A 27325-nucleotide genomic window follows, 5' to 3' on the forward strand; every position below is an offset into this window, starting at 1 on the left:
AACGACAGAATTGTTCGGTCAATGGCAACTACTTTCAAAGACCCTAATGATAATAATAAAACCAACAACAACAATAATTATTATAAAATAGAAATGAATCAGATTGTTTTGTTTTTATTTTTTTTATTGAATAAACAAAAACAAATCACACACATGCAGCTCTGCCATACATCTTTACTGTGGTGGGCTTCACATTTTTTGTTTACAACATAGACAAGTGTGGCTCTGAAAACCAATTGGGAATTAGTTGTTAGCCTTTGGAGAGCAGCACCTCATTAGTTCAACAAATAAAGTGCGTCACAGAAGAAGCTTTGTTTTCCTCCTGTTCTTTGCTGTGATCACTAATTTCAATTGTAAGTTCAGACCATTTTAGCATGTTTCTTCATTATGTAAGTCGGTAATTTTGCTTTTGAATGGAGTAGTCAGCAATTGATCAGAATGCTATTTTTTTATTTTATGTACTTGTATCTTGACTATGAACCACTACCCCAAAAGAATCATCCTTGTACTTGGGTACAGCCCACCCTGTCCACAATTCCCCACCAGTCCATAAGATTGAACCCATCTGAATCTAAGCTGACTCCTTAGAAGCCTAGACCATAGCGGGCTTGTAAAATTTGGTCTTGAAATAATTTTAACGGGAATCCAAAGAACTGATTTTGAGAAATTTTACAAAACAGAGTCAATGTAATTCATTTTAAATGGAACATAACTAAGGATTTCAAGAGTGTTACAAATTCCTGATCAGAAGCAGAGTAGCTCTATTTATTTGTGTGGAAAATTTGGCAATCGGTTTCTGTATCACGCACCTAATGAGGCTCATTGCAATACAGTGAAACATGAGAATGTATTCATACATTAAAAAGTCTGTTTTTCTCCCACAGTTCTCACAGCAATATTTGGGTTCAACATGACCGGGAGGATTTTCCAAGAATCCTGTACAATTCAGGTGACATGAGGAAAGGTTTTTCTAAGCTACCATCATTCCTCTCCAAGTCGTCACCTAAATAGTTCATAAAAAGGAAAGGGGAGAATGGAGACAAGATTAATTGTTTTTTCAATATACTGCTTTGTTTTTTTGTAGAAACTGCACTTTTTTTTTTTCAAAAAAGTGCTGTTAGTGTTACAGGTGCAGCTGTTGTGAAATACGCTATATAAATAAAGTTGGATTGTATTGTATTGTAATTATGTTAGCTTATTTGAACACTATAAACAGGAGAATGGTTGCCTGTGAAGTGGCTCCCTGATTATAGTTGCCCATGGACAGGCTCCAAAACAATGGATGAAAGTGAATATTTAAATATACAGGTGATTTACTTACAGAAACAAAGGAAAAATGTGTCGACGCACATGGCATAAACACTGAAGAAACCATGAGCAATCAGGTAGGCACCCACCATCGTTGTCTGATACAAAAAACAAAAAACAATAACTGTTCATCATCCTTGAAAAAAGCAAACGCATACTGTTGCATCCTTGAACATGTTTTCATTCATAACTAAAACAAATATTATTAGACATACTCCTCTCAAAGCAACTCTAAAATAAAAGCTGCAAACATATTGATCTTAAACTGGCTTGTAAAAGAGACAATTTGATAAGGAGAAGTTTGGCGCAAACCTGGGCAAATTGTCTTCATTTTTAATTAACTGTAAAATGTTTTACTACCCTCTGATTTCAAAAGTAACTATTTTATCATTTTATTTTTATATAAAGTATATTTGTGCATGTGTCTGCTTGTAACTACCATGAGAGGAACCTCATAGTAATGGAGATAGGGTACTTCCTCCTGGAAAAGGGTGATTTTCTTTGTGAAGAAAAGGAACATTAAAACACCTGAAACGCAGATGAGAGAACAAATTGCCTGTTTGTGTTATGCTCCACATGAAACATAAATCATGAATTGCTGCAGGGGCCATTATTCATGACTTACCAACTCCTCCTGCTATCATTACTTTTCCCAAAAACAACAGAAAATCAGTCACTCTGTCCACAACTGCAACCCTGTAAAAGATATATGTACATATATATATATATATATATATATATATATATATATATACATACACACATCCGTATATATATATATATATACGGATGTGTGTATGTATATATATATATATATATAAAAATCTCTCTCTCTCTCTCTCTCTCTCTCTCTCTCTCACTCTCACTCTCTCTCTCTCTCTCGCTCTCTCTCTCTCTCTCTCTCACACTCTCACTCACACTCTCTCTCTCTCTCTCTCGCTCTCTCTCTCTCTCGGTCACTCTCTCTCTCTCTCTCTCTCTCTCTCTCTCTCTCTCTCTCTCTCTCTCTCTCTCTCTCTCTCTCTCTCTCTCTCTCTCTCTCTCTCTCTCTCTCTCTCACTCTCACTCTCACTCTCACTCTCACTCTCACTCTCACTCTCACTCTGTGTGCGTGTTTGAACAGAGGCTGACCTGACCATGTTCCTCGTGAGAAGGAAGAAGGCGTCTTGAGCTGACCTAAAGAAGTTCTTGCCATAGATTGCCACCTAACGGAAAATATACATATCACACATACATGTCTGCAATGACAGCATTATCCAGATGATTATGACACAAGATAGCGAACACACAATTTAGGAAACTAACCATTATGTAAGCATTTCGGTTCATGTAGCGAAGGAATTTTTCCAAACACCAGAAACAGCAAGTCAGACAGCACAGTATAAACCTAGACAGGCTGTTGTCAAGTCCTACAAAGACACAAACAATATAATTGGGGATACTAACAGATGAAAAGTTTCACTTGATAGTGTCACACTGACATTTGTGTAATATGTAAACCTTTTAAATTCTTCTCCAAGTATTTCAGTGTAATTCGAAAAAGCTGGACAACAGAGAGAACGAGAGCCCCAAATGCCAAAGACCCTGTGTGATACCTGTAGAAAACACAATCGAAAGTTAATGAGAGTTAGTTATTGCTACAGAAGCCATTACATTGTTTCACACTGGTAAAAGTAGAGCTAAAGGAGAGAGGTGGGGTTAACAGTACGTGTAGTTTGTAGTTAACAATGTCGCCTCACAGGAAGAACAGCAGTTCAATGTGCAAATTATTACATTTTATTGCTGTAATAACTCTCCTTATGTTGGGATGATTGCAGTCTTATTGTCTTGACACGTATTATGGTGCACTTAAGTAAGGGGGTTGTAAAAAAGAAAAAAAGGAGCGACACATGATAGTAAATAAATTATCAATGTAATAAAAAAACTCTTTAATTATATCATAGGTAAATTATTTCAGTCTGGAAAATTAGTAGTCCAGGTTCACATTTTTTTCTGCCAATCTTTGTTTGGGTCTGATTTTATTTTTATTATTATTATTAATTTATTTATATAATTTATGTTTTTATTGTTCTTGAATTTTATGATTGGGTCTTTATTTTGTTTTTTCTATTATTTTGTGTTTTGCTTTGTTGTTTTAACTTTCCTCTCTTTTCCTTCCATTTCTGCTTGTCATGTCTGTGTCCAACAGGTGTCGTCAGTTCTACTCCCCTTGCCTCTGCTTTTAATTCTCGCTGTTCCTCACTTTTTGGGACCTTAATTTCTGATTCTGCTATTCATGTTTGTCCTTTTGCAATAAGTTTTTTTTTTTTTTTGTAGATTCGTTTACACCCATGCCATACCTTATCTTTTCCCTGCATTTTGGTTTGGAGATTTTTAGAAAACATCTTTTAATTTTTCTGACCTGATTGCCCTGCTGAAGGACGAGAACAATGGACAGGGAGGGACATCCTCGGGCTTCCTCTTAGCCCAGTAGTAACTGGAAAATGTTCCAGCAAGAGTGCATTGTTCCAGGGCCAAGATGAAGTTAACCAGCCAGAGAAACATCAGCAAGTTGGAAATCTGTAGTAGGAAATTGTAACGATGGTAGGGTGTCTCTCCTCCATAAAATGCAAACAGGCACTGAGAACCCTCACAGGATGTTTCTTTGGATATGTTGCTTCTGTTGAAAGTCTATGAAAAACACAGAACATTCTGAAGGACACTTCCCACCCTGGCCACTTCCTTTTCGAACTGTTGCCATCAGGCAGACGCTACAGATCAATTAGATCAAGGACTAGCAGATTTGCCAACAGTTTTTACCCTACAGCGGTAGTCACACTAAATGCCGCTAAAAAAATAATTATCTGCTTTAACGAGCAGAAAAATAGCTCTATGCAATATGGGGGTGTGCAATTGGATATCTTTTTTAACAAAAATACGGGGGGTGTGCAATTACATGTCACCTGTTTGTGTATGTTCTTTTGTGTAGTTTTAGTTTGTATAGACCTTTAGCTTGTATTTTGTATCTTTTTTTATTTTTTTGCACTGATCGGTTGGCACTTTTAAATTTCGTTGTACATGTGACTGACAATAAAGATCTATTCTATGATGTGAGGGCATGCATGGATGAAAACAAGGTAATAGTGTTACTGCAAAGATTAAGACAAAAACAATTGTGTTGTTTCAATATGTTCACCTATTTGTAAAATAAATACATTTGGATGCATCACATGAAATCGAGAGAAGAAAAAAAGAAAAGAAGAAAATGCTTTATAAATAACACTTTATGATAGAAATTGGTTGAAAACAATCTCTGAACTGACAAGAGAAAACAATATACTGTTACCTTTGGATTGCAAGTGCTGTTGGAATGTGGACAGCTCACATCAGGGGACATAACTCTATATATGGCATCACCTGAGGATGCTAAGTAGCTGATTGAGAGTTCCGGTTAAAGAATTATAAACTGAGTGATATTGGCAATAATGACAAAGCAGAGCATAAACAACATAAATGTAATGTATCAAACCAGAAGCATGATTAAGCCACAGCAAACCATCATGTCACTTGACAAAATGAAATTTCAAGCCTTCTTTTGTATGAATTTTTACCATTAAAGCTGAAAAAACTAAAAATATCCATAAATATGACCAAATTTAACATTGTACGCTCCCTTTGGCCCATTTTTTTTTCAGCGAGTTAAAACAAAACAAAAATCCAGATTTTTTTCTCAGCTTTTAAATAGTCTCATTCTGGTTTAGTAGGCTTTCGACTGCTGACTCTACAGCAAACTGAACTGTGCTGAACTGTTGATGTCGATTTTTTCAAATTTTGTATTTTTCTTCCGTAATCATCAACACTGAAATAAATAAAGGCTTGGAATATATCACTTTTTGTTCGTCATGAGCCAATCGTCATTTTTTGAAACACAATATTGAATAAAATGGACTATCCCTAGAGATTTTTCACACCTGCAGATGTATAGAATGGTCATATTTGACCCTTTCTCAAGGATACACAGCAGTAACAGCCCAGTAGGAAATACAAACAGTCAACAACAAAAATGTTACAGCCGGATAAAAAAGGGTCGACGTGACGTGGCCGATGGCTCTGCAAAAGACAAATCAAATAAATAATAAAAGTCATAAATTCCATTGTTTTTTTTTAAAGCACATCATGATTTACATACTTGCTTGCCTCTCTGAGCAGGGTAATGGCCAACGTGACTCTCCTCCTCATGATGACCAGTATCAACACAATTGAAACCTCTGTCACTCCAAGAGATGTCACTAAGAATGAAGCAATAACAACCATGACACTAAAATGTGTTCTTGCGTTAATTGTTTGGTTATGTAGTTGAACGCATTTATCTTAATACCTAGAGGATAGTTAGTTTAGATTAAATTTGGCAAATAAAAATAACCCATTTCTGTGTTCCAGGACAAATGACAAATGATATGACAAATCACTACAATTCAAGATTCAGACTACGACAAAAGACAAAAAAGAAAATATACCGTAAACAAAATGATAAAAGGAAAAGATGACTTACAAAAAATGATCCAAGTTTCTCTGAGTTGTAGATAGACTTTGAGATCTGTCTGCAGTCCGACTTCCACGATAGATACATCAGAACCTTGATTGTGTCCGAGTCGGAGTAACACCACAGAGCAGTACCACATACCTACAATCGTGCAAACATTTTGAATGAGATGTTGAATGCCACACTGGTCAGGTTACAATATTTACCAGATAAATACATTAGATAGAGAGCTAGAGAGCGAGCTAGAGAGAGAGAGCTAGTAATAGAGCTAAAAAGCTAGCTAGAGAGCTCTAGAGAAAGCTAGAGAGAGAGAGCTAGTAATAGAGCTAAAAAGCTAGCTAGAGAGCTCTAGAGAAAGCTAGAGAGCTGGAAAGAGAGCTAGAGAGCGATAAAGAGGGATGGATAAAAAATAAAACATGCCATATGCCACAAGCAGCATGACGGTTATGATGGTAAACCACAACATCAGCCCGGCTGTGAATCTCAGCAGCACTATAAAGAGGAAACTTAATGCCAAGGACACCAGAAGACCTCTGACAAAATAAAAATAAAAACACGAGTTGGAACAGCAGGACAGAGAAGCCATTGAGAAAACACATCATTAAATTATTCATCACTTGCTGTCAAAGTAAATCAAAATTACAGAGAAACTATTCTGTCCATTTAAATCCAGTGTGTGTGTGTGTGTTTGGTTGTAGTTACACAACAATCCATGGCCAAGATTTAGCATAATCTTCCACTATCTTCAAGCCCATCTCCCGAGTATCCACTAGTCCTCTTACTCCACTGCAAAAAAAGACAGAGGTCATTTAAGTTATAAAACAACTTGTTCTGAATTCCATGGAAAATGCAAACAATTAGAGTGTAATCAATAAGAGTTGTCATTATTATATTTCCAAATTCCAACGTGTCAATCTAGTTTTACTTCAGATATTAGTTTAACAGTGGTCCCAAACCTTGTGTACCTGTTCTGCAAAATCCATACCCTTCACAGAGGGGCAAATATTGAAGCAATGTCCCCCTATTAAGGTTTTCTGGTATTGTGTATAAAATCCACCTGTCTGTTTCTTCTTGAAGTTATGCTCTTGTGTGTGTGTGTTTTTTTAAAAATAATTTTGCCATCTTGTGGATTTAATATTGCCGCTACAGACACAACGTGTCTCGTGTCAGTCCTCACTTAATCAAGTTCTTGAGCGATTTGTAACAAAACAATGCCAGAAGGCGAGTTCTTGTGCAATTCACAGCAAAATCAAACTTGGTGGCGTGTTTAATAAAATGCTTGCTTATGCCTAACAACTTGGAATACAGTGAAAATTTTGTTAAATCAGACAAATCAAATGTGAAATAAAAAAAGATTGTGTAAAATTGTGTAAAATAGTAGAAAATAGACAATACTTGGCAGCATTTTGGAGTTCATTAGCGCTGCGTGCTGTTTCAAGAGAGTCTTTGAACCGTGTTTTATTTGCCACTGTCACAGTGCCATTAAGAGTGATGACATCTGGAAGACATCTCTGAAGAACTGAGACACACACACACACACACACACACACACACACACACACACACACACACACACACACACACACACACACACACACACACAAACATGATGTAATATACAGTGGTGTCAAAAAAACAAGGTTGAATTTTTGTGAGAAAAAAATTCACATTTTCATATTCCAACTATTAAAATGTCTGCCTTACATGGTCTACTTGGCACAAGCATCGAGGGACAATCCTCATCTCGTAGAACCTCAGATACTGGCTAGAAGAACCCAAACAGAAACATGAAGGAAAAAAAAGGCCAATAAAAAGTGTAAAAAAGGTGCATATATGTTTTGGTGAATGAATTCGTCACAAGTGTGTGACACACCCTGATTTTTTTTTTAACCAGATCTTGATTCAATATGTAAAAGTACAGTTAGGAACTGTATAAAATCAACATAGATTGTAATCGGTACCTTGTTGGGGTTGTTAAAGCCAGGTTTGCAGAATTGTCTGTAATACTGCCAGTCACTGTTGCCAAGTTTGTGTTCCAGCTGCATCTCAGTATAAGTCGCAAATTTGTCGGGGCACTTTGAGACACACATCTGAAGGCACATGATGTTATTCACAAGCAAAAGTTTGTGAACTTCTTGAGCAATTTGGATTTTTAAACCAACTGAGCAGTCAACCCTAACCTAGAACACGCTCGGGGTTCTTGAGGACTGAACTTTGGTACTACTGGCCTAGCCCATCGCAAAAACTGATGGAACAGTTTTGTAGTTATTACCTGTGTTGTTGGGCACTGTAGGTTAATTAGAATAGAAGGATTGGCACATTTCAAAATGTTGAAATAGAAGAGAATGGGCCTCTTCCTGCAAATAGATCAATATCATTGCTCTGGTAATGTGAAGGCTTTTGATGTGACATTCATAATAAGTCAGGTGAAATGAATAACTCACGCATTGGAGGTTCCCATCTGACCACAAAACTCGCCATAGCTGTTTGTTGGATGGAGCACCTTCCTGGGGTCACCATGTAACCAGGCTGAATAAAGGGAGTCATTATTTTACAAAAATTGAAACAAGGGTATTATTGAAATAATTACTGGATGAACTTTCATTTACACTTCATTTGACATTTTAATTTCTGCACAACCACTAAGGAAGTGATTGACTCACCCACTATTCCAATGGCCACATAGGAAAGAATGGCAAGGACGAAGATCCAACAGCATAAGACATCCGTGCCGCTTCTGTTGGGACAGGAGAAAATCATCATCCATTTTTTAAGACCATCTCTCGCTAGCACTTCTGAAAGCAAGATAATATTAGAGATTGCTGCATCAGATAGCTCAAACCTGAAGGTTATTTGACAAATAATTGAGAAAAATGAGCATGACCGCCTCATCGTTCTGAGGTGCAGGGTTTGATTGTAGCGCATTTGGCTTTGTTAATGTATGACCAATGTAACTTAATGTATGACCAACTTGGGTCACTAAAATGTGAAATTACTAATATAATAAACATACATACACATAATACTTGTCAAGTGATATGGTTCATTTATAAGTCAAGTTATGACTTCAGCCCCCCAACCTCTGATTAAAATAGACACGAGGATGAAGCATTGGCTAACCTTCTGTGGACTGGACCTTTGAAGAAAGGATCAAACTTGTGTGGCTCACCTGAGAAAATTAAAATGGTAAAAAAAATTAATTGTGATATTAATGGGAAAATCTCAAGATCCCAGAAGATAATTAAGAACCTGACTTTGATGGAACAAATGATTGACAAAGGTAAATGATCCAGAGCCAAGTCAAAGGTAATGGAAAATGAATTTTCTCAACACTGTATATAGACCCTCTGGATGATATGTACAGGTTTTACTGTCAACAGCAATTCAGTAACTAATGCAAAGTCAGAAGCATCAGCACCTTGTTGAAATAGACTGACCTCAGTTAATCTGATGGCATTACCGAAGAGTAATACTCTCTTGTGTTAATCTTTATCCTATTGATGACTGAAATAGGACCAACTGGTCTCAGCATTAACACTACTGTTGTGGTCATTAGTGTTGTAATTTGGCATTTTGTAAAAATTATTGTTGAATTTGAAACGCAATATAAAAAAAATCCCATGAAAGTACAATATAATACATGACAATACAATACAAGCATGTTTATATAGTGCATTTTAAAACCGTAACAAAGTGCTACCACATATAGCAATGAGAGTCAGAGCTAGAGCCTAGCCATCTGATTTGAAAATAGAAAATTTCAAAGTCTGGATATATATACTTTTGGAAAATGTCAGCTAACCAGTATTGGTAATATCGGGACTTTGCAAGCATTAAGTTCCTATTACTAAACAATACCCGCAAGCAAAAAGACAGTTTTAAATATTGCAGAAAAAAAAAATCTACATAAACATTAATTAGTCCAATAATGTTCATGAAACTATTTTAACTAGCTTTTACTATTTTGAAGATTGTGACTTGTGATATGTTACTGGATGTCCCTTACAGTGAAAACAGGTCTGTTACTCACCATAACAGGTATCCGGATGTATTGCTCCACTGACTGTCCTGGTTTTGGCTTGAACAGCAATTGAGTTTCTGGATACGTACTGTTGTGGTGTCATGGTGGTTCAACAGCCAGAAGACATTGAGAAGGATGAACAGGGTTGTAGATAATGCGTCTCTGCATGTATGTTTGTGTGTGTCTCTCCCTCTCAAGCTCCCTCTCTACTTAATACTACGTCCACCTTGCACCCATTGCAGCCTGGTGATCCTAAAAGGGGGATCCTTCCATCTGTGGTCCCTTCTCAAGGTTTCTCATTTTTTCCCCTGGTAGTTTTTTTTTTTAGTTTTTCCTTGTCCTTTGGGGAGCTCAAGATCAGGGGATGCTTTGAGAATAATTGTCAATTGTTTGTCTATGTGAAGACTTTGAGACTGCTTGTGATTTAGGGCTATACAAATAAACTTGACTTGACTTGACTTGACTCACCTGTCACCATAATCCAGTATTTCCCAACAAGATACATATATGATACATATATGTTGAGTGGACGGCATACTTTTACGGCATAAATATGTGAAATACATACAGACTACAAGTTGCCACAAAAAATAGGAACTACTGTTATGGACAACTTGAGTAACTTTCCATGACTAAAAGAACTGAAGAGGCAGCACTGGCTGACTTTGACAATGGATTCCGATTCTCGGATACGGACATTGTTCTGGAAATTGAGGGAGATGAAATGAGCTTCATTTATTCCTCTCCCTTCATCAACGGTGTGCAGCTCACGCTCTCACCCTGATTGCCACCAATGAGGTGGATAAAGCAGCATCAAAAGGGTCATCACGGAAAGTGCAGCGAAGCGCAGCTGGAAAAAGAGTGCTTTTATCTGTATGTGGAAAAAAGCACATCACTCATCAGCAGCTGCAAAAGTAGTGCGGGATATTTTCAGGGTTGCTGTTCAACGTGTCACAAGATGAAGCTCTGAATATACAGTGCTGTGGAAAAGTATTGGCCCTCTCTTATTACATGTTTACATTAAAAATTGTAAAAACATGCAAAATAGTATGAATTAATAAATGGTTACCATTAAATACAAAAAAATAAAAATAAAATCGGTCACGACAAACAAAATAAGACAGGAGATTTACATTCTTAGTCAAATTTACTCAGAAAGACTCTTGTGAAATGTACTTAGAATTTCTAAGTGGGAAATAAAAAAACGTTATTTTTTTTCAAGAAAATTTCACACCCTATTTTATTTTATTTTTTTGTTGTGAATCCAATGTTTTGCGTTTATTAAGTAGCGGCTCTGGTGTCTTGAGCCACATCACAAACCATCTCTTTCCAGAGTGCCTTACAGAAAAATAACATGCGATGGCAGTAGTGCCCCACCCAGGATTAAAAGAGGGTACCGTGTGAAATTCTGAAAGATTGGCAGAGGCCTATTGCTTACTCTTTTACAAGATCATAACTTAATCTGCTGTATTTCATGAGTCTAAATTAAATCCCCGGTTGCAGTATATGCAAATGCAGAATATTTTCTCCTACTAGAATTTCAGCGGTCTTGTAGATTGATGGAGACATTAACAGCTATTGTTTCAAACATACATTCTCAACACTGCTTATCTTGTGCAGGGTTGCCGGGGTGCAATAAAATCATTATTTCAAATGATTAAATTGTTCTCGGTATTAATGAGAACCTTTCATTGTAGAAAAAGGATAATAATTGGGTTTTAAAATATTTAGGATTTACTTAAAAGTCATAGGGACTGTATGCTATACATAGTTTTCTTTCAAATGTAAGCACGTTTTGCAGATGTACTGTATTAAAAAGCAACAGCTGTCAGAATGATGTTGTGTAACATTTTAGTCAGAGAAAGCCTGTGGAGCTGTGGTCGGTCATGAGTAGGAACATTTCAGAATCCAGCTGAGAGTAGTAATCTCTTTGCCTGTTGTATTGCTGAGAACTGGCATATGTTGCTCACTGTGTCTCTAGGATGTTTTTGTTTTTTACGGAGTTTGGGAGGTCAAAATAGCTTTCACTTTTATATTGTTTATCTCAAAATGCAGTTTGGACAAAGTTCAGTATCATCTTCAGGTGACTGTTAATACAGAAGTGAAATATTGCTGGAACTAATCATGTGCAGTAGCCATCTTTGTCATAATTGCATTTATGACCTCAGCTATTTGACAACACTGCAGGATAATAATAATAATAATAATAATAAAAATAATAATGATAGTGTTGAAACCATTGTTCATGTTAGGAATCGAACCATTGAGTGTGTTTCTGCCTCACATCCAGTTAAGTAGCTGAAATCAATATGGCAAATTCTCTTGGCTAACAACAAGCTGCTTCTGGTTGAAATTCCTAACAATTTTCTCATTTGGATCAGTTATAATCAAAGTAATGTACAATAATAATATACACACACATATATACATATACTGTATATACATATATACATATAGATATATACATACGTATATATAACTAAAGTAAAAGAGACTATAACTATTATAATTTCAAAGATTTATTAAAATTAATTTTTACAAACATAATACAGCTGTAAAAATCAGCAAGTACAATTCAACTGCTTCGAAGTCAGTTACACTAAATTATTTCTCGTATTTTATCAATATATTTCAGAAATTCAATTACAAATCACAACTTTTTTTTTTTTTAAGTCTAGATTGACGTGGCTCAGCGGTAGCGAGGTGGTCTCCCAAATTTAAGGTTGTGGGTTCAACCCTCAACTCAGGTGACCATAATTATGTGTTCTTGAGCAAGGCAGTGAGCGCTAAATTGCTCCCAGTGGACCTGGCAATTGCCTCTCATTGATGTGTGAATGTGAGGTATTGTAAAGCAGTTAAGGCACCAAACTGACCGATTTAAGGAATTTTAGGGAATTTATGGTGAAAAATAAGGATTGAAGTAACTCACAGTTGAAGTGTAACTTTGATAAGAACTCTTGTAATTTTAAGTGGGATATCTTGCACAATGGGAGACTAAACTAACTTAATACCTTTTTGCCACATTGTAAGTGCCATCTATTTAACATTTAGAGGAGTAGCCCGCGGAGCTGTTCCAGAAATAGCTAAACAGTGAAAGCACATTGTGATTTTCTAGGAATTATTTGTTTAGCACAATTTAAATCAGTGCAAGGAGGAACTGGATCTGGAAAGGCTTGGTACAAGATTCCACTCACATTCAATCATTTCAAATGAAAAATTTCTGGGTGAACGGTAAAAGTGAGAAGACAAAATGGAATAAACATAAACAAAACAGATGATTATAAGTAAATATATGCAGAACTAAGATTTTGTTTATAATTTGAGGTTCACCATATAGTATAAAAGGGAAAAAAATAAAATGATAATGCAAAAATATTAAGCACTGCTGTAGGAATTTATATCACTTAAAAAAGTGGACACTGGCAGAAATGTATGCAAAAAAGAATTTATCTGTTATTGTGAGACATTAAAATGATCAGTGTCTTGAAATGCATGTCATTAACAACACATACTAACTAATAATGGTAATGAGATGAAATGTATTATCAAATTGGTAAGCCTTCACACTGATCGGTACACAAGTAGCTGTGTCTCAAAAAGCTTGGTACCTCTGCTCCACACTGTTTGAAAGCAAATAGGACTTAATTTGAAAGATCTCTTGAACCACTGATAGGAGGTAGCTACTCTGTGAAAATTCTGCCACAATGTAGAACATAATCATCTTTTCATTTCTGGCATCATTCCCTGCACTTTTATCTCTCTCCTCTGTCCTTAGTCTTTTTTTCTGTTTCTTCCCTGGAATGAATCCATCACGTTGAAGGCACCCAAGTAGTGACCAAGCAGGAGGCCTTGCTTCATCGGGAGAATACTGTGTATGACAAAAAACACAAAAACAAAAATGAATTCTGGAAATCAGTTCAACGTAAAAATAACAGCACAGTCCACTTCATAGACAGACAGACAAAGAAATGCGCACTTCTCCAGATCGTCACCAAAATGGATATAATTGGATGTTGAAATGTAACTGTTTGATCATTCATGCAGCATTATTCCTCTACAAAGTTTTGTGGACATTGGTTTTGTATCAATTTGAGTAAACATACCATGTCCTACTAGTTAATGTTTAACAAGTCATGTTGACTTCTGGGGGGGTAGGGTCATTCTACAAACAAGGCGACATTAATGTTTATTTAATTTATTTCAAGGTAACATCGGCAATATTTAATATTACATTTTGTTCCTCTTCCTTAAAATGAATGAGGAAAGCAACTGAAGCTTTTTAACCCGGGCTGGGCTCTACGTGAGCCATTTGCTTGCTTTGAAGAAAGAAAGAAAAAAATTGCTGTGGCTAAGCAAATGTGGTGTAACTTCCCAGGAGTGTTTTTCTTTTCCTAGTTTCATCATTTCCAACAGTTCTTGAAATAAAAAAAAAAATGAAAAAAATAATGCTTACATTAATGTGTTAGTTATTTTATATTGTGGCCATTTGAAACAAATACTACTTTTTAATTCTTTATCATTCCCTGAGCTTCATTCTCGACTCAACACTTGAAAATCAAAATTATTATTATTTTTTCAATATGACCCAAAACAACCCAACAATTTTTTTTTTTCCCCAAAACAACCCAAACTTGGGTTAAATTGACCTAACTTCTTGGTGCAGTCCATTTTTCTTTCCCAAGTGAATATATTGTGACTCAGCATACCAAGTTACACTTAATTACCAATTTGCACAACAAACAGCAATGCATAAACGAACCTGCTGAACCTGCCAATGTGTTGAGACTAATGCTAGATCAAATACCCACATTTCGATGGTTTTCTTTTCATCCGGCTCAATTTTCCATCTGGATAATGTACTAGGTATATCAGGTTTATCCAATCACTCCAATGTAATTCAGTCAAGATGATTTTAATGGCAGCGCATCAAAGGATGTTTTTCTGTAAGGTGTTGCTCACAGCAAAAACAATGCCTCCCTTCTAAAAATCAGTCAATGCTTCCAGCTTTTGGATGACTGACATTTGACTAACAATGACTTCCTTCAAAGTGAAGAAAGACAATAATAGTTAATAGAAAAAAAAACACATTATTAGAAGCCTGAATACAAAGGCTTTTATGTGAAATTAACAGAGGTGACAGACGAGGCACTATATCCATTTGTATGTGCTGTGTTCCAGAGAGGAAAGCTTTCTAATAAAGAATAATGGCTCTGTCCTCAGACAAATGGACCAAATAAAGAAAACAAGAACAAGGCGAGAAGATAACTTGAGAAAGTGTTCAATTCAAAAACAACTGTATTGAATAGACAAGTTATTCATAAAAGAATACATGGGCAGGTTTACAGGGTGGCAAGCAGAGGCAGCTGCCACCTTTTTCAAATGCCTTGATCCCCCATTTGCCACCTCCTACCTTTGCCTAAATCCAAAACTTTATTTAAACAGTTTCCTTAAATTGTCTCGTGTCTTATCCTCATTTTCAATTACTGTCATGCACCCCCACAATCAAAACAATAAGATTTGTAGTAGATTTGTGCTGTAAAGGAGCAACAGCAGCAGGAAAATAACTCAACTAAAAATGACCACTCCACTGTAACCCCTTTCTGTGTGTCATGAACAGAACAATTCCATGTGTAGGGCCGCCATTACCCCAACAATTATAGCGGCACGATGTGTGGTGGCTGCGCTAATAGGTTCAATGAGTCACCCATCATCATGGCCAAAACGAGCTGTGAGGTCCACAAAGTCAGAAACCTGATCATTTATATTACTTTGAGGTTCACCATATAGTATCGATATGCGTGTGTGTGTGTGTGTGTGTGTGTGTGTGTGTGTGTGTGTGTGTGTGTGTGTGTGTGTGTGTCCAGAGAGAATGTTTTTTCAAAGGATGGACGGATGGATGGATGGATGGATGGATGGATGGATGGATGGATGGATGGATGGATGGATGGATTTGTATCCGTAGACATGTTAGAGTGAAGCCTATATAAAAAGTATTTCTAAACAATGCCAAATAAAAATAACTGGTTCATAAAAATTATTTGGTAAAATTGTTTTATAACACACTGACGCACTATCGACTATACTATAATCGACTATTAAATTAATCTGGGAGTGATTGGAGACTGTAAGGCAGGACACGCCAAATGCAGACCAGAACCAACCCAAAAAATTTGGCCCAACTGAATCCAGAATTAAATAGCCCTGTAGGTTCATGAGTAGTGTAGCCAGACAGAATCGCATGGTAATGTGTAAAATGCCTCCAGGGATATAAAAAAATAAATAATAATAATAATAATAATAAAAAAGAACAGGACATCTGCTGTTCTGTTACTGTCACAAAACCACACACAAGATCAAAAACCAAAATCTTGCGTTGAGGATACATGCCAAGTTGTTAGAATGTACTTGGTGAATATTACAAAGGAAAAAATGAAACTTGTAGGGACTAACTTCTTAAGTCCAGCAATGATGTACATGCTCTTGGGCAACAGAAGATAGACCTGGTCCGTGAGGACAGCCTGGAGGATCTTCTTGGCAACAAAAGTTGGATCAAGAATTGGGAGAATTCCTGGCCATCTGTTGAAGACAAGCTATGGTAAAACAGCAATCCCCTGATTTATCTGTATTTAGTTATGCAATCCATCACAGATGCATTTCCAACTATGAATTGTGTTTGCTCCATTCATTCCAAGAAGTCAGTCTGTGTCTCAAAGTCGTTTGGTGGTGGATAACGAACCATTAACAAGACTGAGGGAAGGACGCAGCATTTTCATTAGGTTTTGGACAGAATGGTGATTCATTATTTTTAGCCATTATTTTTTCCTCTTTAATTAGGGAAGTTATTATCGAACATTTCAGCATTGAGAAATATTTAGTTAAAATGTGCAATATAATTATTAGTACATAATGTGCAAAACATGTTTTTTTTTTGTTTTTTTTACATGTTAACATCATTAAGATCTTGTAAAGACACCTACTTAGTTTGACATCCATCGAACATTCCAGTATTGATGAAGTATGGGCAAACAATGGTGGTCTTGATCCCATCTTTCCCTGTTGCCAGGAGTTCCAAACCCACGGATTCTGCAAAACCTACTGCTGCAAACTTGCTGGCACAGTAGTCTGCAAGAAAAAGGTGATTCAAACAAGCAACATAGGTCAGATCAAGTTGTTGGGGGGGGGGGACACATTAGAAAAGTAACATGAGATATCTATTACATTTAGAATTGCTTTGGTCAAGCAATCGCTCAGTTTTGCGGGATTAAAATGAGTTTGGATTAAACCATTAAATTTACGCAGAGGCTTAAACAACAATAATATGATTGAAATGTTCAGTGGATGAAAAAAAAAAAATCAATGGCAGACATTACTAGACAGATGCAGCAAATTTATGATGCCAACAATTTCTTGATTTAAACAGACAAACTGCATCAGCATTGCTTGATGCCACTGGCTGTTTGATGAGCTACCCTCAGTTACCAGCACTTTGCTTTTTAATACAGACATCTGTGCTAATGCAGCAGTGCGTCACATAGACAGACCTCAATGATGAACTTTTTTGGAGAGAACACTTTGCCCAAAATAATAGATCAAACCTCAAAGTGACTTCCTCTTACAGTATTTAGAAAACACATTGGAGGCAAGATAAACATCAACATTTCCAAACGAAATTGAGACTGTAAATGTTAACGACTGCTTGGCTGCTTTTATATTTGTATGACAGCTGTCGTAGCATCTGTTCACTAAATTTGAGGGAATTATATGAGGAGTCATCTGAAAGAGTTGGATAATCTTCTTCCATATCGATCAAAGGGTAGAATGGTAAAGTTATAGTTATCTAAGGAAGCATTGGGAAATCAAGATGGGAGCAAAGTGCATAGCAAGAGCCTGTGTTGGCAGTGACAGGATCGTAATGTAAGTACCCGGCGTCACTGAGGAACACGTATGAGCATGTGCACAACAATCAATGGCAAAAGAAAGGACTCGGAAATAACATGGTTCAATAGCGTGTTCAGAATTGCAGTATATAGAGAGGCTGAGTGCTATATTTTCCCAGTTAAGCTGGTTTTTAAAGCTGCACACGTATCACTTTTGCTTGTACGTGTCAGGCGCATAATCTTTTTTTTTCTCCATCGAACCTCAACAGCAACAGCACTTTTGACATCTAAACGCACAAAACTAATTGTGGATGTTGTTGCCTTTAGACTTGACAGCCCTTTGGACATGACAGCTGGCTATCTCGAGCAGCAGGCTGCTGTATTTGCAGCCGAGAACTACAACCAAAACTTGACACTTTGGATTGAAGTGACGTCGTTGTTGTTGAAGAATCCTCGGTCCATTCAAAACTGCTACCACTGCACGATTTGAGGAAAAATGACTACTTCATCACTTATTGTGCAAATAAAAAGTATGATTAAAAAGGCAATAGATGGAAGTAAGGTTACTATTGTAGTTATTATTTGCATTAATGCTTATTTTATTTGTTTAATGTTTGGTCTGTGTATGTTCACATTTGCACTGTAGTCATTCATTTTCTTGCAGTCTTTTAACCTTGTGACTTTGTAAACATGTAAGTACGCATATATTAGGTATATTAACAAAAAATGAATTGCTTGTGTTTTCAAGTGCTATTTTTTAACAATAGATTTTCTTTCTCTTCTATTTGTAATTTGTATCAAAGTGGCTGACAACTTATGATCAATAGCAAAATCTGCCCCAGGGTCACAACAGTTGAGAACCACTAACATAGCGTATGCATTGGAAAGGAAGACCACAATACAATAAAATTAATAGACTTGAACACATACAGTACCTGCCAATCCATTGACTCCTATGAGACCTGCAGAGCTGGCAATGCTAACCAAATGGCCATGATTATTTGCAATCATGGCAGGAACGAATGCCTTGTAGGTCTGTTGGGGAAAATACGGAGACAAAAAACAACCCAAAAATCACAATCATCATGTGCAATTTTCTTCAAGATAAATCATGAGTACGCAATGTAAGCTTCTGGCCACAGCAGATAGACATTAAAACAGCAAAAGGTAAGATATTATCACTCTGCATTTAAAATGGACATGTTAAGTGACTAACCCAGAAGTGTGCCATGGTGTTGACCTCCATTGTCTTTTCGATGAGGGAATCTGGAGCGTCCATGAACTTTTTTCCAGTCACAATTCCAGCATTATTTACTAGAATGCTGATATCACCCACCTCTCGCTTTACCTGTAAGGGGGTCCAGGAATTAGGAAACACTGCATTAGGATAATGATTTTTTTTTCCCACTATAACAGCAAATACTGATTATAAATTAACACCAATGGCATTAGAATGTTTTGATTAAGAGATACGTATTATTTCAGTTCAGCAGCAGTAGTAATTGTTGAGGTTGTAGCAACAGTAATGTAAAAAGTGGGCACCATCTTTTTGGAATTATCTCCCCACCCCACCCCCAACAAAATAAATAGACGGAATGAGGACTTCAAATTTGTGTACTTGATACTGTTTGAAAACTTTTATTAAAGTAATTGCTCAATAAAATCAAGTTACAAGAAGTTTAAAATTATAATCAAAGGGCAATCCTTACCTGGTCTGCCACTCTGTAGACCTCATTTTTGTCACTACAGTCACAAAGATAGTAGTGAACACGAATGGCACCACTCTGTTTGGCCAATCGGGCACTTTCCTTCATGCCTTCCTGGTTAATGTCCCACAACACCACAGTAGTACCATGAGCTGCAAACTCCTGGGCCATAAGACGGCCAATTCCACTGCCAGCCCCTGTGATTAGAACGACCTCACCGGATATGTTCTTCCTCTTCTTAGGTATAAAGCAGTGGATGAAGGCTTCCACATTGAACCATAGTGACAACAGGATGACTTTTAGGGTTTCCAGGAAACGATTCATTGTTAAGTGACAGACTGGTCTAAAAAATAAAAACACCTAGGGTGAAAAGAATAAGAGAATAACAAGAACATGTCAAGTCACAAAATGCATCAATTCATTTATTTTCCTATCTGCTTATTCTCATTAGGTAGGCAGGGCACAGCAAAATGATGACCTAAATTTGATTTAAAACGGAGCCTTATTTTGGGCAGTATGGTTTTGAAGGCATTTACTTTAGTCTATTAACATTTCTCAACAGAAGGGATTACCGCAACAACTACTGTCATTTCTGGACTATAAGCCGCACCTGAATATAAACCGCACTAGCTAAAATTAGGCAAAAATCCAGTTTTGTTCACACATATATATATATATATATATATATATATATATATATATATATATATATATATATATATATATATATATATATATATATATATATATATATATATATATATATATATATATATATATATAGGTGCAAATGTCCTCATTTTGATTACCTGTATTAACAAAACAAATTGTCATAAAACATCGTAAAAATTATAAAAATTCCATAGATAAAGTGCAAGGTTCAAAGTTTACACATAGTCCAGAAATGTTGGTACATTACCAAAACAATGATCAATCAATAATTTCAAGTTTAATTTGTAAAATAATACTGAAGGGAACCTCAGAATCATTAACTATAAATAGTATTATATAATATTGTATACTAAAAAGTGTAAATTAAAATCAAACGACATATTTATCTTTGGCCAAAAGAAAGTATTTTACTCAAGCATGTCTACTATAGTGATTAATATTGTTTAAACAGCAATAAAATATGTAATTTTTCCTCACGTGTATTTTGATTTTTTTGCATTCTCAATTTTGTCGCAGCAACAAAGCAAAGTTCATTTGATCCCACCCAAACACATGAGATATAAGGTTTGGATGTCCTCTACTGAGCACACCAGGACTTAGTTGCAAAATTGAGTGAAATGACACATGAAAATCAAAAGTCCACTACAGTTGACACAAAGATATATGCTGGGCCTCAGGACGTGCACATTACATGAACGTCACTATCACAGTTATATTTTGCTTTTTGTTTGGACACATACGCCACACGGGATTTGATGCCTCGCCTTCTGAAAACATTTAAATGTATAAATAGCGAACTAACAAGTCCGTGGAAGTCGGTTAACTTACGGTGGAAGTCGCTACAGCAGGTACAACGGTGTGACGACGCTGTTGTTCGTTAATATAGCTTCAGGGAATGTAAACTCAACTTCAGGATGTTACGTCAAAGTGGAGTACACAACACAACGGGGTTGTTACATGTGGAAAAGGGATGATCATATGGGTCACGTGACATGTTACCAACTTATTAAAATACCTGACACTCTGCGAAAACACCGAAAGAAGAACTCTAACCATCTTGATCTGCCCATGAAAATGACACAAATGGTAGTTCACTCGTGCAATTTACTTTTTTTTTTTTTTTATCACCTAACAGTATATAGCCATGTTTCACCGCGATACTTCAAGTCCCACAATGCAGTGCCATAGCCAACTACGGTGTAGCTGTACGGACATATAAGCGTCCGTGTGTATTACCAGTTAAATCATAAGTCGGGAGCCTCAGCTAACCAAAAGCAATTCAGCGACCAAAATGGTTTAAGAAGTGAAGACTCACAAGATACTGATTTCGATGCAGCAGCATTGTTAATAATATAAACAGTGTTGTTATTCCTCTCCATGAGTCCCTCACCTTACTGTGCTCCTAGGAATTAAGTTGACTGGGGTTTTTGCCCCAAGTAGGGTCACCTTTTGTATAATTAAATAATTTTTGGACAATATAATTTTGGTATTATTGGGAAGAAAATTGAAATAAGAGTTTTCCTGGTGTGGCAACAATTATATGAAGCTGTGTGCTCCTATTCTATAGGGTTGTCGTTGTTTATGAACATACCTCTTTTTGTATGTTATGTATTTTGTTAGCATTAAAATATGAATTGTTGTACTTTAAATATAAATGCGTGTGTAGTGGTGCACTCATTCACCCTATTTAATTATAAAGGCATAATGTCTAGTGTGATTTATTTACAGGCAAGGCAAATTAACTAAATGAAAGTTTAAATAAATAAACAGAACACAACCAAACCACCTTGATCAACACCGTATTTTAATAAATAATATATTCAAATTCTAAACACCCAAATATTGATTTTGACAGAATGCATATATTTCATGTCATTACAGGACCCACTGAAGCAACAAAGTAGGGAGCAGTACTTTATACAAAGCCAGATGAAGGTGAAGGAAGGTTGAATGGGCTTATATAAGAATGGGGTCATAACTTTGGGCTTCTAGTCCATGAATCCACCATACCTTTTCTGTAGCTCGCCATTTTCCCATGCACGCTTAGATACTCCCCCATTCTTGTTGCCGTCCACCAGCCACTCAGGCCGGCCCACACGCCTCATGAACCCTCCATAACGCTTTTTCAACCCACGACCTAACACCGCCTCCAACAGATCACTCTGCGCTTCCCTGTCATCAGCACGACGCAAAAAACCTCCATAGCGCTTTACAACTTCACCATCTTGAATGCCCCCCTCTTTGCCCTGCTGAGACTCTGTATTAAGGACCTTTAGGATCTCCAGGCGTATCTTTTCTTCCTCATCTTGATTTACGGAATCATCTAGCAACTCTTCTGAAAAAGAACGGCGAGACATGAAGCCACCGTAACGCTTCATAAAGCCGCCATATTTCTTGGCCAGTTGATGTCCTGGTGATGTTTCATCCTCGTCATTAGTTGTAATGATGCCAGCTTCTTCTGGTTCTTCTTGTTGCCGTAGGTCCCCATCAAAAGGAACATGGTTCTCTTCCTCCAGTAGGATGTCCCAGCAGAGACGGAGCTTCTCACTGTCCAACTCACCCTCACACTCAAGTGAGCATGTCTGAGGGAGAAAAAAAAAAAAATCTCTCATCAACTCTTTACAACCATATTCAAGCAGTCTTTGTTAGTCCACACACACTGAAACTACAATTATTTCGTGTAAACTCCCACAAATTTATAGCAGCATTTGTTTCTTTGTAATTGGAAAAAAAGGGAATTGTAATACAGTGATCCCTCGCCACTTCACGCTTCACCTTTCACGAATGCGCTACTTCGCGGGTTTATAAGTGACAGGAGAATGGCGTTTAAATATACGCAGATAGCGCAGGGTGTGCCTCTGAGCAATGTGCGTCACTGCGGAAAAGCACCGGGCGGGTGCGCAGCTAGCTGCTGTGCACGTAAGAAAAAAAGCACTGCCGTCCAGGAGTCAGCGGCAATGAACGCTAATAGCGCAAGGCGTCGCTCTGAGCAATGTGCGTCACTGCGGACGTGATTGAAGTCAGACGCAGGACGCCCGGCTAAGTGTCGCGTGGTAGTTCTGTAGCTGGACTATTTTAATTGCTTTGCAAGGTAAACTTCTAATTAACCTACAATACACCCATGCCCTAACCCTAACCCTCTAGCGGCTAACAAGAAACACCACGTTCATTCAATTTCAACACCGGTGTTTAAATTTCAAATAATACATATACAGTTTCTACTTTGCGGATTTTCGTTTTTAGCGTGTGGTTCTGGAACGCTTCGAGGGATCACTGTACATCAATTACAAGATGTGCACATTCAGTTGGTGGTCAACCACGTGCTGGAAACCCATCAGTGTTGTAAACACATATTTTGCTCTTAATAAAATTGCTTTTTTTTTTTTTACCTGTGAAAATGGATTGTACATGTGTGCTGGACCCATCTACACTGAGCAAGTGGAAAACCACCATGAAGTGTTTAGAAATCAAATCTTGTCATTATTTAGTTCACTTAGATGTAGTCTTGAGTCATTCGGGAACAGGCTACAAATTAATCTTTTTTAATGTGTAGTAATGTGTAGTAAAGTTAAGGACAACATTCTAGTCAAGTGTTATGCCCTCAACATTATTTATTTTTTTATTATTTATCATTATTATCAAGGCTGATTAAAAGGATCTGTTATATTATTCAGCTGCTGGCTGTAGCCAGGGTACAGTTTTAATCGAAATTGATTTCTTTTCACTTTCCGTCAGGGATTTTCAATCATATGTGACTCATTCAATCTATCCCTATTTCATTAACCCCCCACCCACTCCTCACGCCATATGCCAAGCCATGCTAAATTGGCACTTGAACTAAAAGGAAGAAAATGAAAATTGTTATCTGGGGAACGACTGACACACTATAAAAAAGAAGGAATGGCTTGACGAGAAAGAGGTTACAACATTTTTAACAGATACTAACTTCTTTTTTAAAGTCAAAATGCATCTCAATATCTATCACAAGTGCACTTCTTTAAAATTAAAGGAAGACCCCTTAAGGAAGACCCATTCAGTCAATGACACAATTTTCAGTGCTTCTAATGAAAGTCCATATTTCAAATATTGCTCGTTTCCCACTCTCTCAAACACATCGGGATACCTACAATACCCCAGGGGTCACTATTTGGAGTATCATATGCTCTAAATCTCTTATGTGTCATTAGTTTTCAGTTATTTGAACCATCAGAAACTCCTGTTAGACTGGACTGAGAACGGATTCTTGCTGAGCTTTCAATGCCGCTGGCTTATGAAGACAGAATTAATGAACGGGAAAATTGAATTGAAGACATATTGGCACTTCAGCGGTGGGGAGGGGCACGCTCCTCACTTATGACAGTGATGAAAAGTATACAATAGCTGTTGTGGGAAGAGTGAGAAGCGATAAAATATGATTTCCTTGTGCTTTTACTCTTTCACAGATAGATGGATAAACAGGTCGACGGATAGACAGACGGATAGACAGACAGAAAGACAGACATATAAATAAATACATATTTGTATATAGCTCTCACATCACGTATTACTGCACATTAAAGTGGCATGCGTATTTCCAGTCTACATGAAAGAGGGGGGGAAAAAAATCCCCCAAGTTAAATATTTTGAGGGGTGCAGGTTGCCGAAATTAAACTCAATTAATTAACCAATTAATTAATTCTTATTTCTACAGGACCCGCAGTGTTGGCTTGGTATGATAGTTTATTAGAAACCACAATGCTATTTACCTGACTATTTTGTAGCACTATTATTGAGGGACTCCCATGCATTAATTAAGGTGTTTTTTTTAATTACGTGATTGTTTTAGCAGTAAAAATGTAGACTAGAGGGAAAAAAAAAACAATAATAAGAGTGTAGCAGCGTTACCAAAGTAGAAAAACCAGTGTGTTGTCCAAGCAGACGGTACACACAGAGAGCGCACTCCTTTCTACAGTCGGTTCCAAGTGCCATCGACACGCATGATCCCAGAAGCAACATCCAAATGCAGCTGCGGTATGCAGGGAAAGCCATTGACTGAGGAAGAAAACACCAAAAAAAAAAAAAAAAAAATCTCTTAATAAACTCTTCTTTTCTATTTCTCTTTCTATGTAAGAAAATAGCATAAATAACTTTGCTATCGTTGAATTCCATAAAATGTCTTACCTTACGACGACGGTGAAGTTATGAACTCGCTGTGACCAATTCCTTCTTCAAGATGTACCCACGAGGTGACCGACGGCCAAGCCGGTGCTCGCAATTTATGTGCGTGCGTTCAGTAAGTGGCACGCGCGGTCAGCTTTCAGCCAATCAGCAAATCATTTGAGATAAAAACACACACTACGCCACCTAATGCTCAGTGTCTTATAAAAATGGATTTGCTACCCCCTAGGACTCAAATCAACGCGTAAGTAGTCAAGTGGAGCTGTTTAAGTAGCTTTTCTAGTTTACGTCATATATCGTGTCAAGGGAGTGGATGCTGTGGGGGGGGGGGGCTTGGTATGACTTTATTAAGAGCGACGCATTTGTCATATAGGCAATAAGAGGAGGGGTTGTAATGCTTCATCTGTCAACCTCAACATATTTAAATTGTTATATTAATCTTTTTTGTAACCGACTGCTCTGAATGATGACAATAAAATCATCACCCAGTCATTTGCTTTCACCAAGCTTGCGTTTTGTTATTCAATATATGCTAGAAATATGATTTATTCATTATACTCCCTGTGCTGATTTCCCATCACTGTCGAGAATACAAAAGCAAGCCAACCTGTGTCGACCAAACGCATCTTACAGTATGTTTCTTTCTTCCCTTTGTATTTTGATAAATGGCTTTCAGAGACATAAAGGGCATTTCCAGATCAGTCATGAGCCATTTTAGGCATCCATTTCAAAAACAGCTAGCAGCCTTTTCTAATAGCTATAGAAGGCACCATGTCACTTTCCCCCCCCCTCCCTCCCATCTACCCCCCTAACTGAGAAAACATGCTGCTGCACGACTCCTGGCAATTACAGTACTCACATTAAAAGCAGCTGTACTAGAAAGTAACTATCTGATTATGAAAAATCAAAGTTGTCTTATGTGTGGCAGGCTAACTAACTTGGAGGAAAGAGTTAAGAGTCACCTAAATGTGTTCATGAACCTGACGTCACCCCATCTTGTGAGAAACAAGCTTAGCCATCAATCACAAGGCTTTCACACATTCCAACAGACAACAAATCACACCCACATTCACACCCCGAGAAATATAGAGACTTGGGTTGACCTCACAAGACTGTTGTTTTAATGTAATGCAAAACAGTATCATATTCAAGTTTTACTTTCCTTAGAGGCACTTTTTTACCATATTTTCAGTGAGGCCAATTCATTTTATTTTTTTTCTCTACCAGCTGTGAAACAGAAGTGTTGTCTGAACCATATTATTATGGGGGTAATTGATCTTGATGAATTCTTGCCTTTTTAAATATCTGTATACATCCGTAGCTCTCTTTGGCATATGTATCTCAGTGGGATAATTTACTTGATGTCTGTGTTGATGATCACTTCCAACAAGAACAGTAAAATCTAACCAGTTGCTTTGGGCATCAATTACTCCATGACTTTAATGTGCTTTAAGAAAGCAAGCCGTTTTTATGGTTGCCATCAGGTCACATTGTTTTCTTGTATTGGAATTAGTGGCAGCAGGATGCAACTCCACCATGGCACCTCAGGGGCTGTAACATAGAACAAACTCATCTTATCCAGTTGATCTTTTAGCTGGCATAACAATAACACTTAGTGAATTGATACATTACAAAGTGAGCTTTCTCAATTACTTTGACTAATTTCTACAATCTTCATTAACATGTAAACCATAAATGTATTTCTCACTGCTCCTGATGTTTTTTTAAAAAATGTATTTTCTGCCCTAGTACAGTAACTAACATGAATGACACACTAGATATCTTCCATAAAATAATCACAACTATATTAACAACAGGGGTACCGAGCCATGTGATATAGTAGACTGTTCAATCCCTGTATGACTAATATTACCGTTTGGTCCTCATTGCCTGCAGTCAGTAGTAGCTTTCCAGAATGATCTTTATGTTATATTGACATGAGTAAAATTTAAAGACTGTTTCTTGTAATTAATATCTTAAAATAATAGAGATTCACATAATAAATATTTTTGAACAATAACTATTTTAACAAGATTCATTTCAAGGCTTCCTTTTGTCGCTA

The 27325-nt window shown here is 37.0% G+C and overlaps 3 protein-coding genes across 3 annotated transcripts; all 3 read right to left on the reverse strand.

Annotated features, from left to right (window-relative positions):
• Positions 1-150: 150 nt before the first annotated feature.
• Positions 151-9954, reverse strand: slc44a5a (solute carrier family 44 member 5a). Its single transcript, XM_085930198.1, has 22 exons — positions 9861-9954; positions 8951-8999; positions 8494-8567; positions 8275-8359; positions 8103-8187; positions 7792-7920; positions 7535-7595; positions 7226-7349; positions 6533-6616; positions 6251-6363; positions 5840-5971; positions 5477-5576; positions 5305-5397; positions 4634-4721; positions 3710-3978; positions 2809-2903; positions 2614-2717; positions 2440-2513; positions 1934-2004; positions 1748-1836; positions 1322-1406; positions 151-1003 (listed from the first exon to the last, which is right to left on the reverse strand). Exons 1-22 carry the CDS (start codon positions 9952-9954, stop codon positions 906-908), a joined length of 2196 nt encoding a protein of 731 aa, XP_085786324.1. The 3' UTR covers positions 151-905.
• Positions 9955-12354: 2400 nt separating this feature from the next.
• LOC147046431 (epidermal retinol dehydrogenase 2-like) lies at positions 12355-21107 on the reverse strand. The gene is made up of 7 exons (XM_085930199.1): positions 20935-21107; positions 19438-19794; positions 18945-19076; positions 18664-18763; positions 16829-16973; positions 16302-16427; positions 12355-13719 (listed from the first exon to the last, which is right to left on the reverse strand). The coding sequence occupies exons 2-7, from the start codon at positions 19756-19758 to the stop codon at positions 13623-13625; spliced, it is 921 nt and encodes a 306-aa protein (XP_085786325.1). The 5' UTR covers positions 19759-19794; positions 20935-21107; the 3' UTR covers positions 12355-13622.
• Positions 21108-21897: 790 nt separating this feature from the next.
• penka (proenkephalin a) lies at positions 21898-25402 on the reverse strand. Its single transcript, XM_085930101.1, has 3 exons — positions 25267-25402; positions 24991-25137; positions 21898-22688 (listed from the first exon to the last, which is right to left on the reverse strand). The coding sequence occupies exons 2-3, from the start codon at positions 25132-25134 to the stop codon at positions 22095-22097; spliced, it is 738 nt and encodes a 245-aa protein (XP_085786227.1). The 5' UTR covers positions 25135-25137; positions 25267-25402; the 3' UTR covers positions 21898-22094.
• Positions 25403-27325: the final 1923 nt, after the last annotated feature.

The sequence above is a fragment of the Syngnathus leptorhynchus genome, chromosome 14, assembly GCF_054491065.1.
Source record: "Syngnathus leptorhynchus isolate UIUO chromosome 14, UIUO_Slep, whole genome shotgun sequence".
NCBI lineage: Eukaryota > Metazoa > Chordata > Actinopteri > Syngnathiformes > Syngnathidae > Syngnathus > Syngnathus leptorhynchus.

What these genes read in the sequence shown, in the direction of transcription:
- penka (XM_085930101.1), bottom strand. Translation starts at nt 25,134, where the DNA reads ATGGCTTTCCCTGCATACCGCAGCTGCATTTGGATGTTGCTTCTGGGA. An exon ending in ACACTGGTTTTTCTACTTTG is followed by an intron (nt 22,689 to 24,990) that starts GTAACGCTGCTA and finishes TTTCTCCCTCAG; the next exon opens with ACATGCTCACTTGAGTGTGA.
- slc44a5a (XM_085930198.1), bottom strand. Translation starts at nt 9,954, where the DNA reads ATGACACCACAACAGTACGTATCCAGAAACTCAATTGCTGTTCAAGCC. An exon ending in TACAGTGCCCAACAACACAG is followed by an intron (nt 7,921 to 8,102) that starts GTAATAACTACA and finishes ATGTGCCTTCAG; the next exon opens with ATGTGTGTCTCAAAGTGCCC. An exon ending in GCTTGTGCCAAGTAGACCAT is followed by an intron (nt 7,350 to 7,534) that starts GTAAGGCAGACA and finishes TGTGTGTCTCAG; the next exon opens with TTCTTCAGAGATGTCTTCCA.
- LOC147046431 (XM_085930199.1), bottom strand. Translation starts at nt 19,758, where the DNA reads ATGAATCGTTTCCTGGAAACCCTAAAAGTCATCCTGTTGTCACTATGG. An exon ending in AGGAGTCAATGGATTGGCAG is followed by an intron (nt 16,974 to 18,663) that starts GTACTGTATGTG and finishes TTTTTCTTGCAG; the next exon opens with ACTACTGTGCCAGCAAGTTT. An exon ending in TTCGATGGATGTCAAACTAA is followed by an intron (nt 16,428 to 16,828) that starts GTAGGTGTCTTT and finishes TGTCTTCAACAG; the next exon opens with ATGGCCAGGAATTCTCCCAA.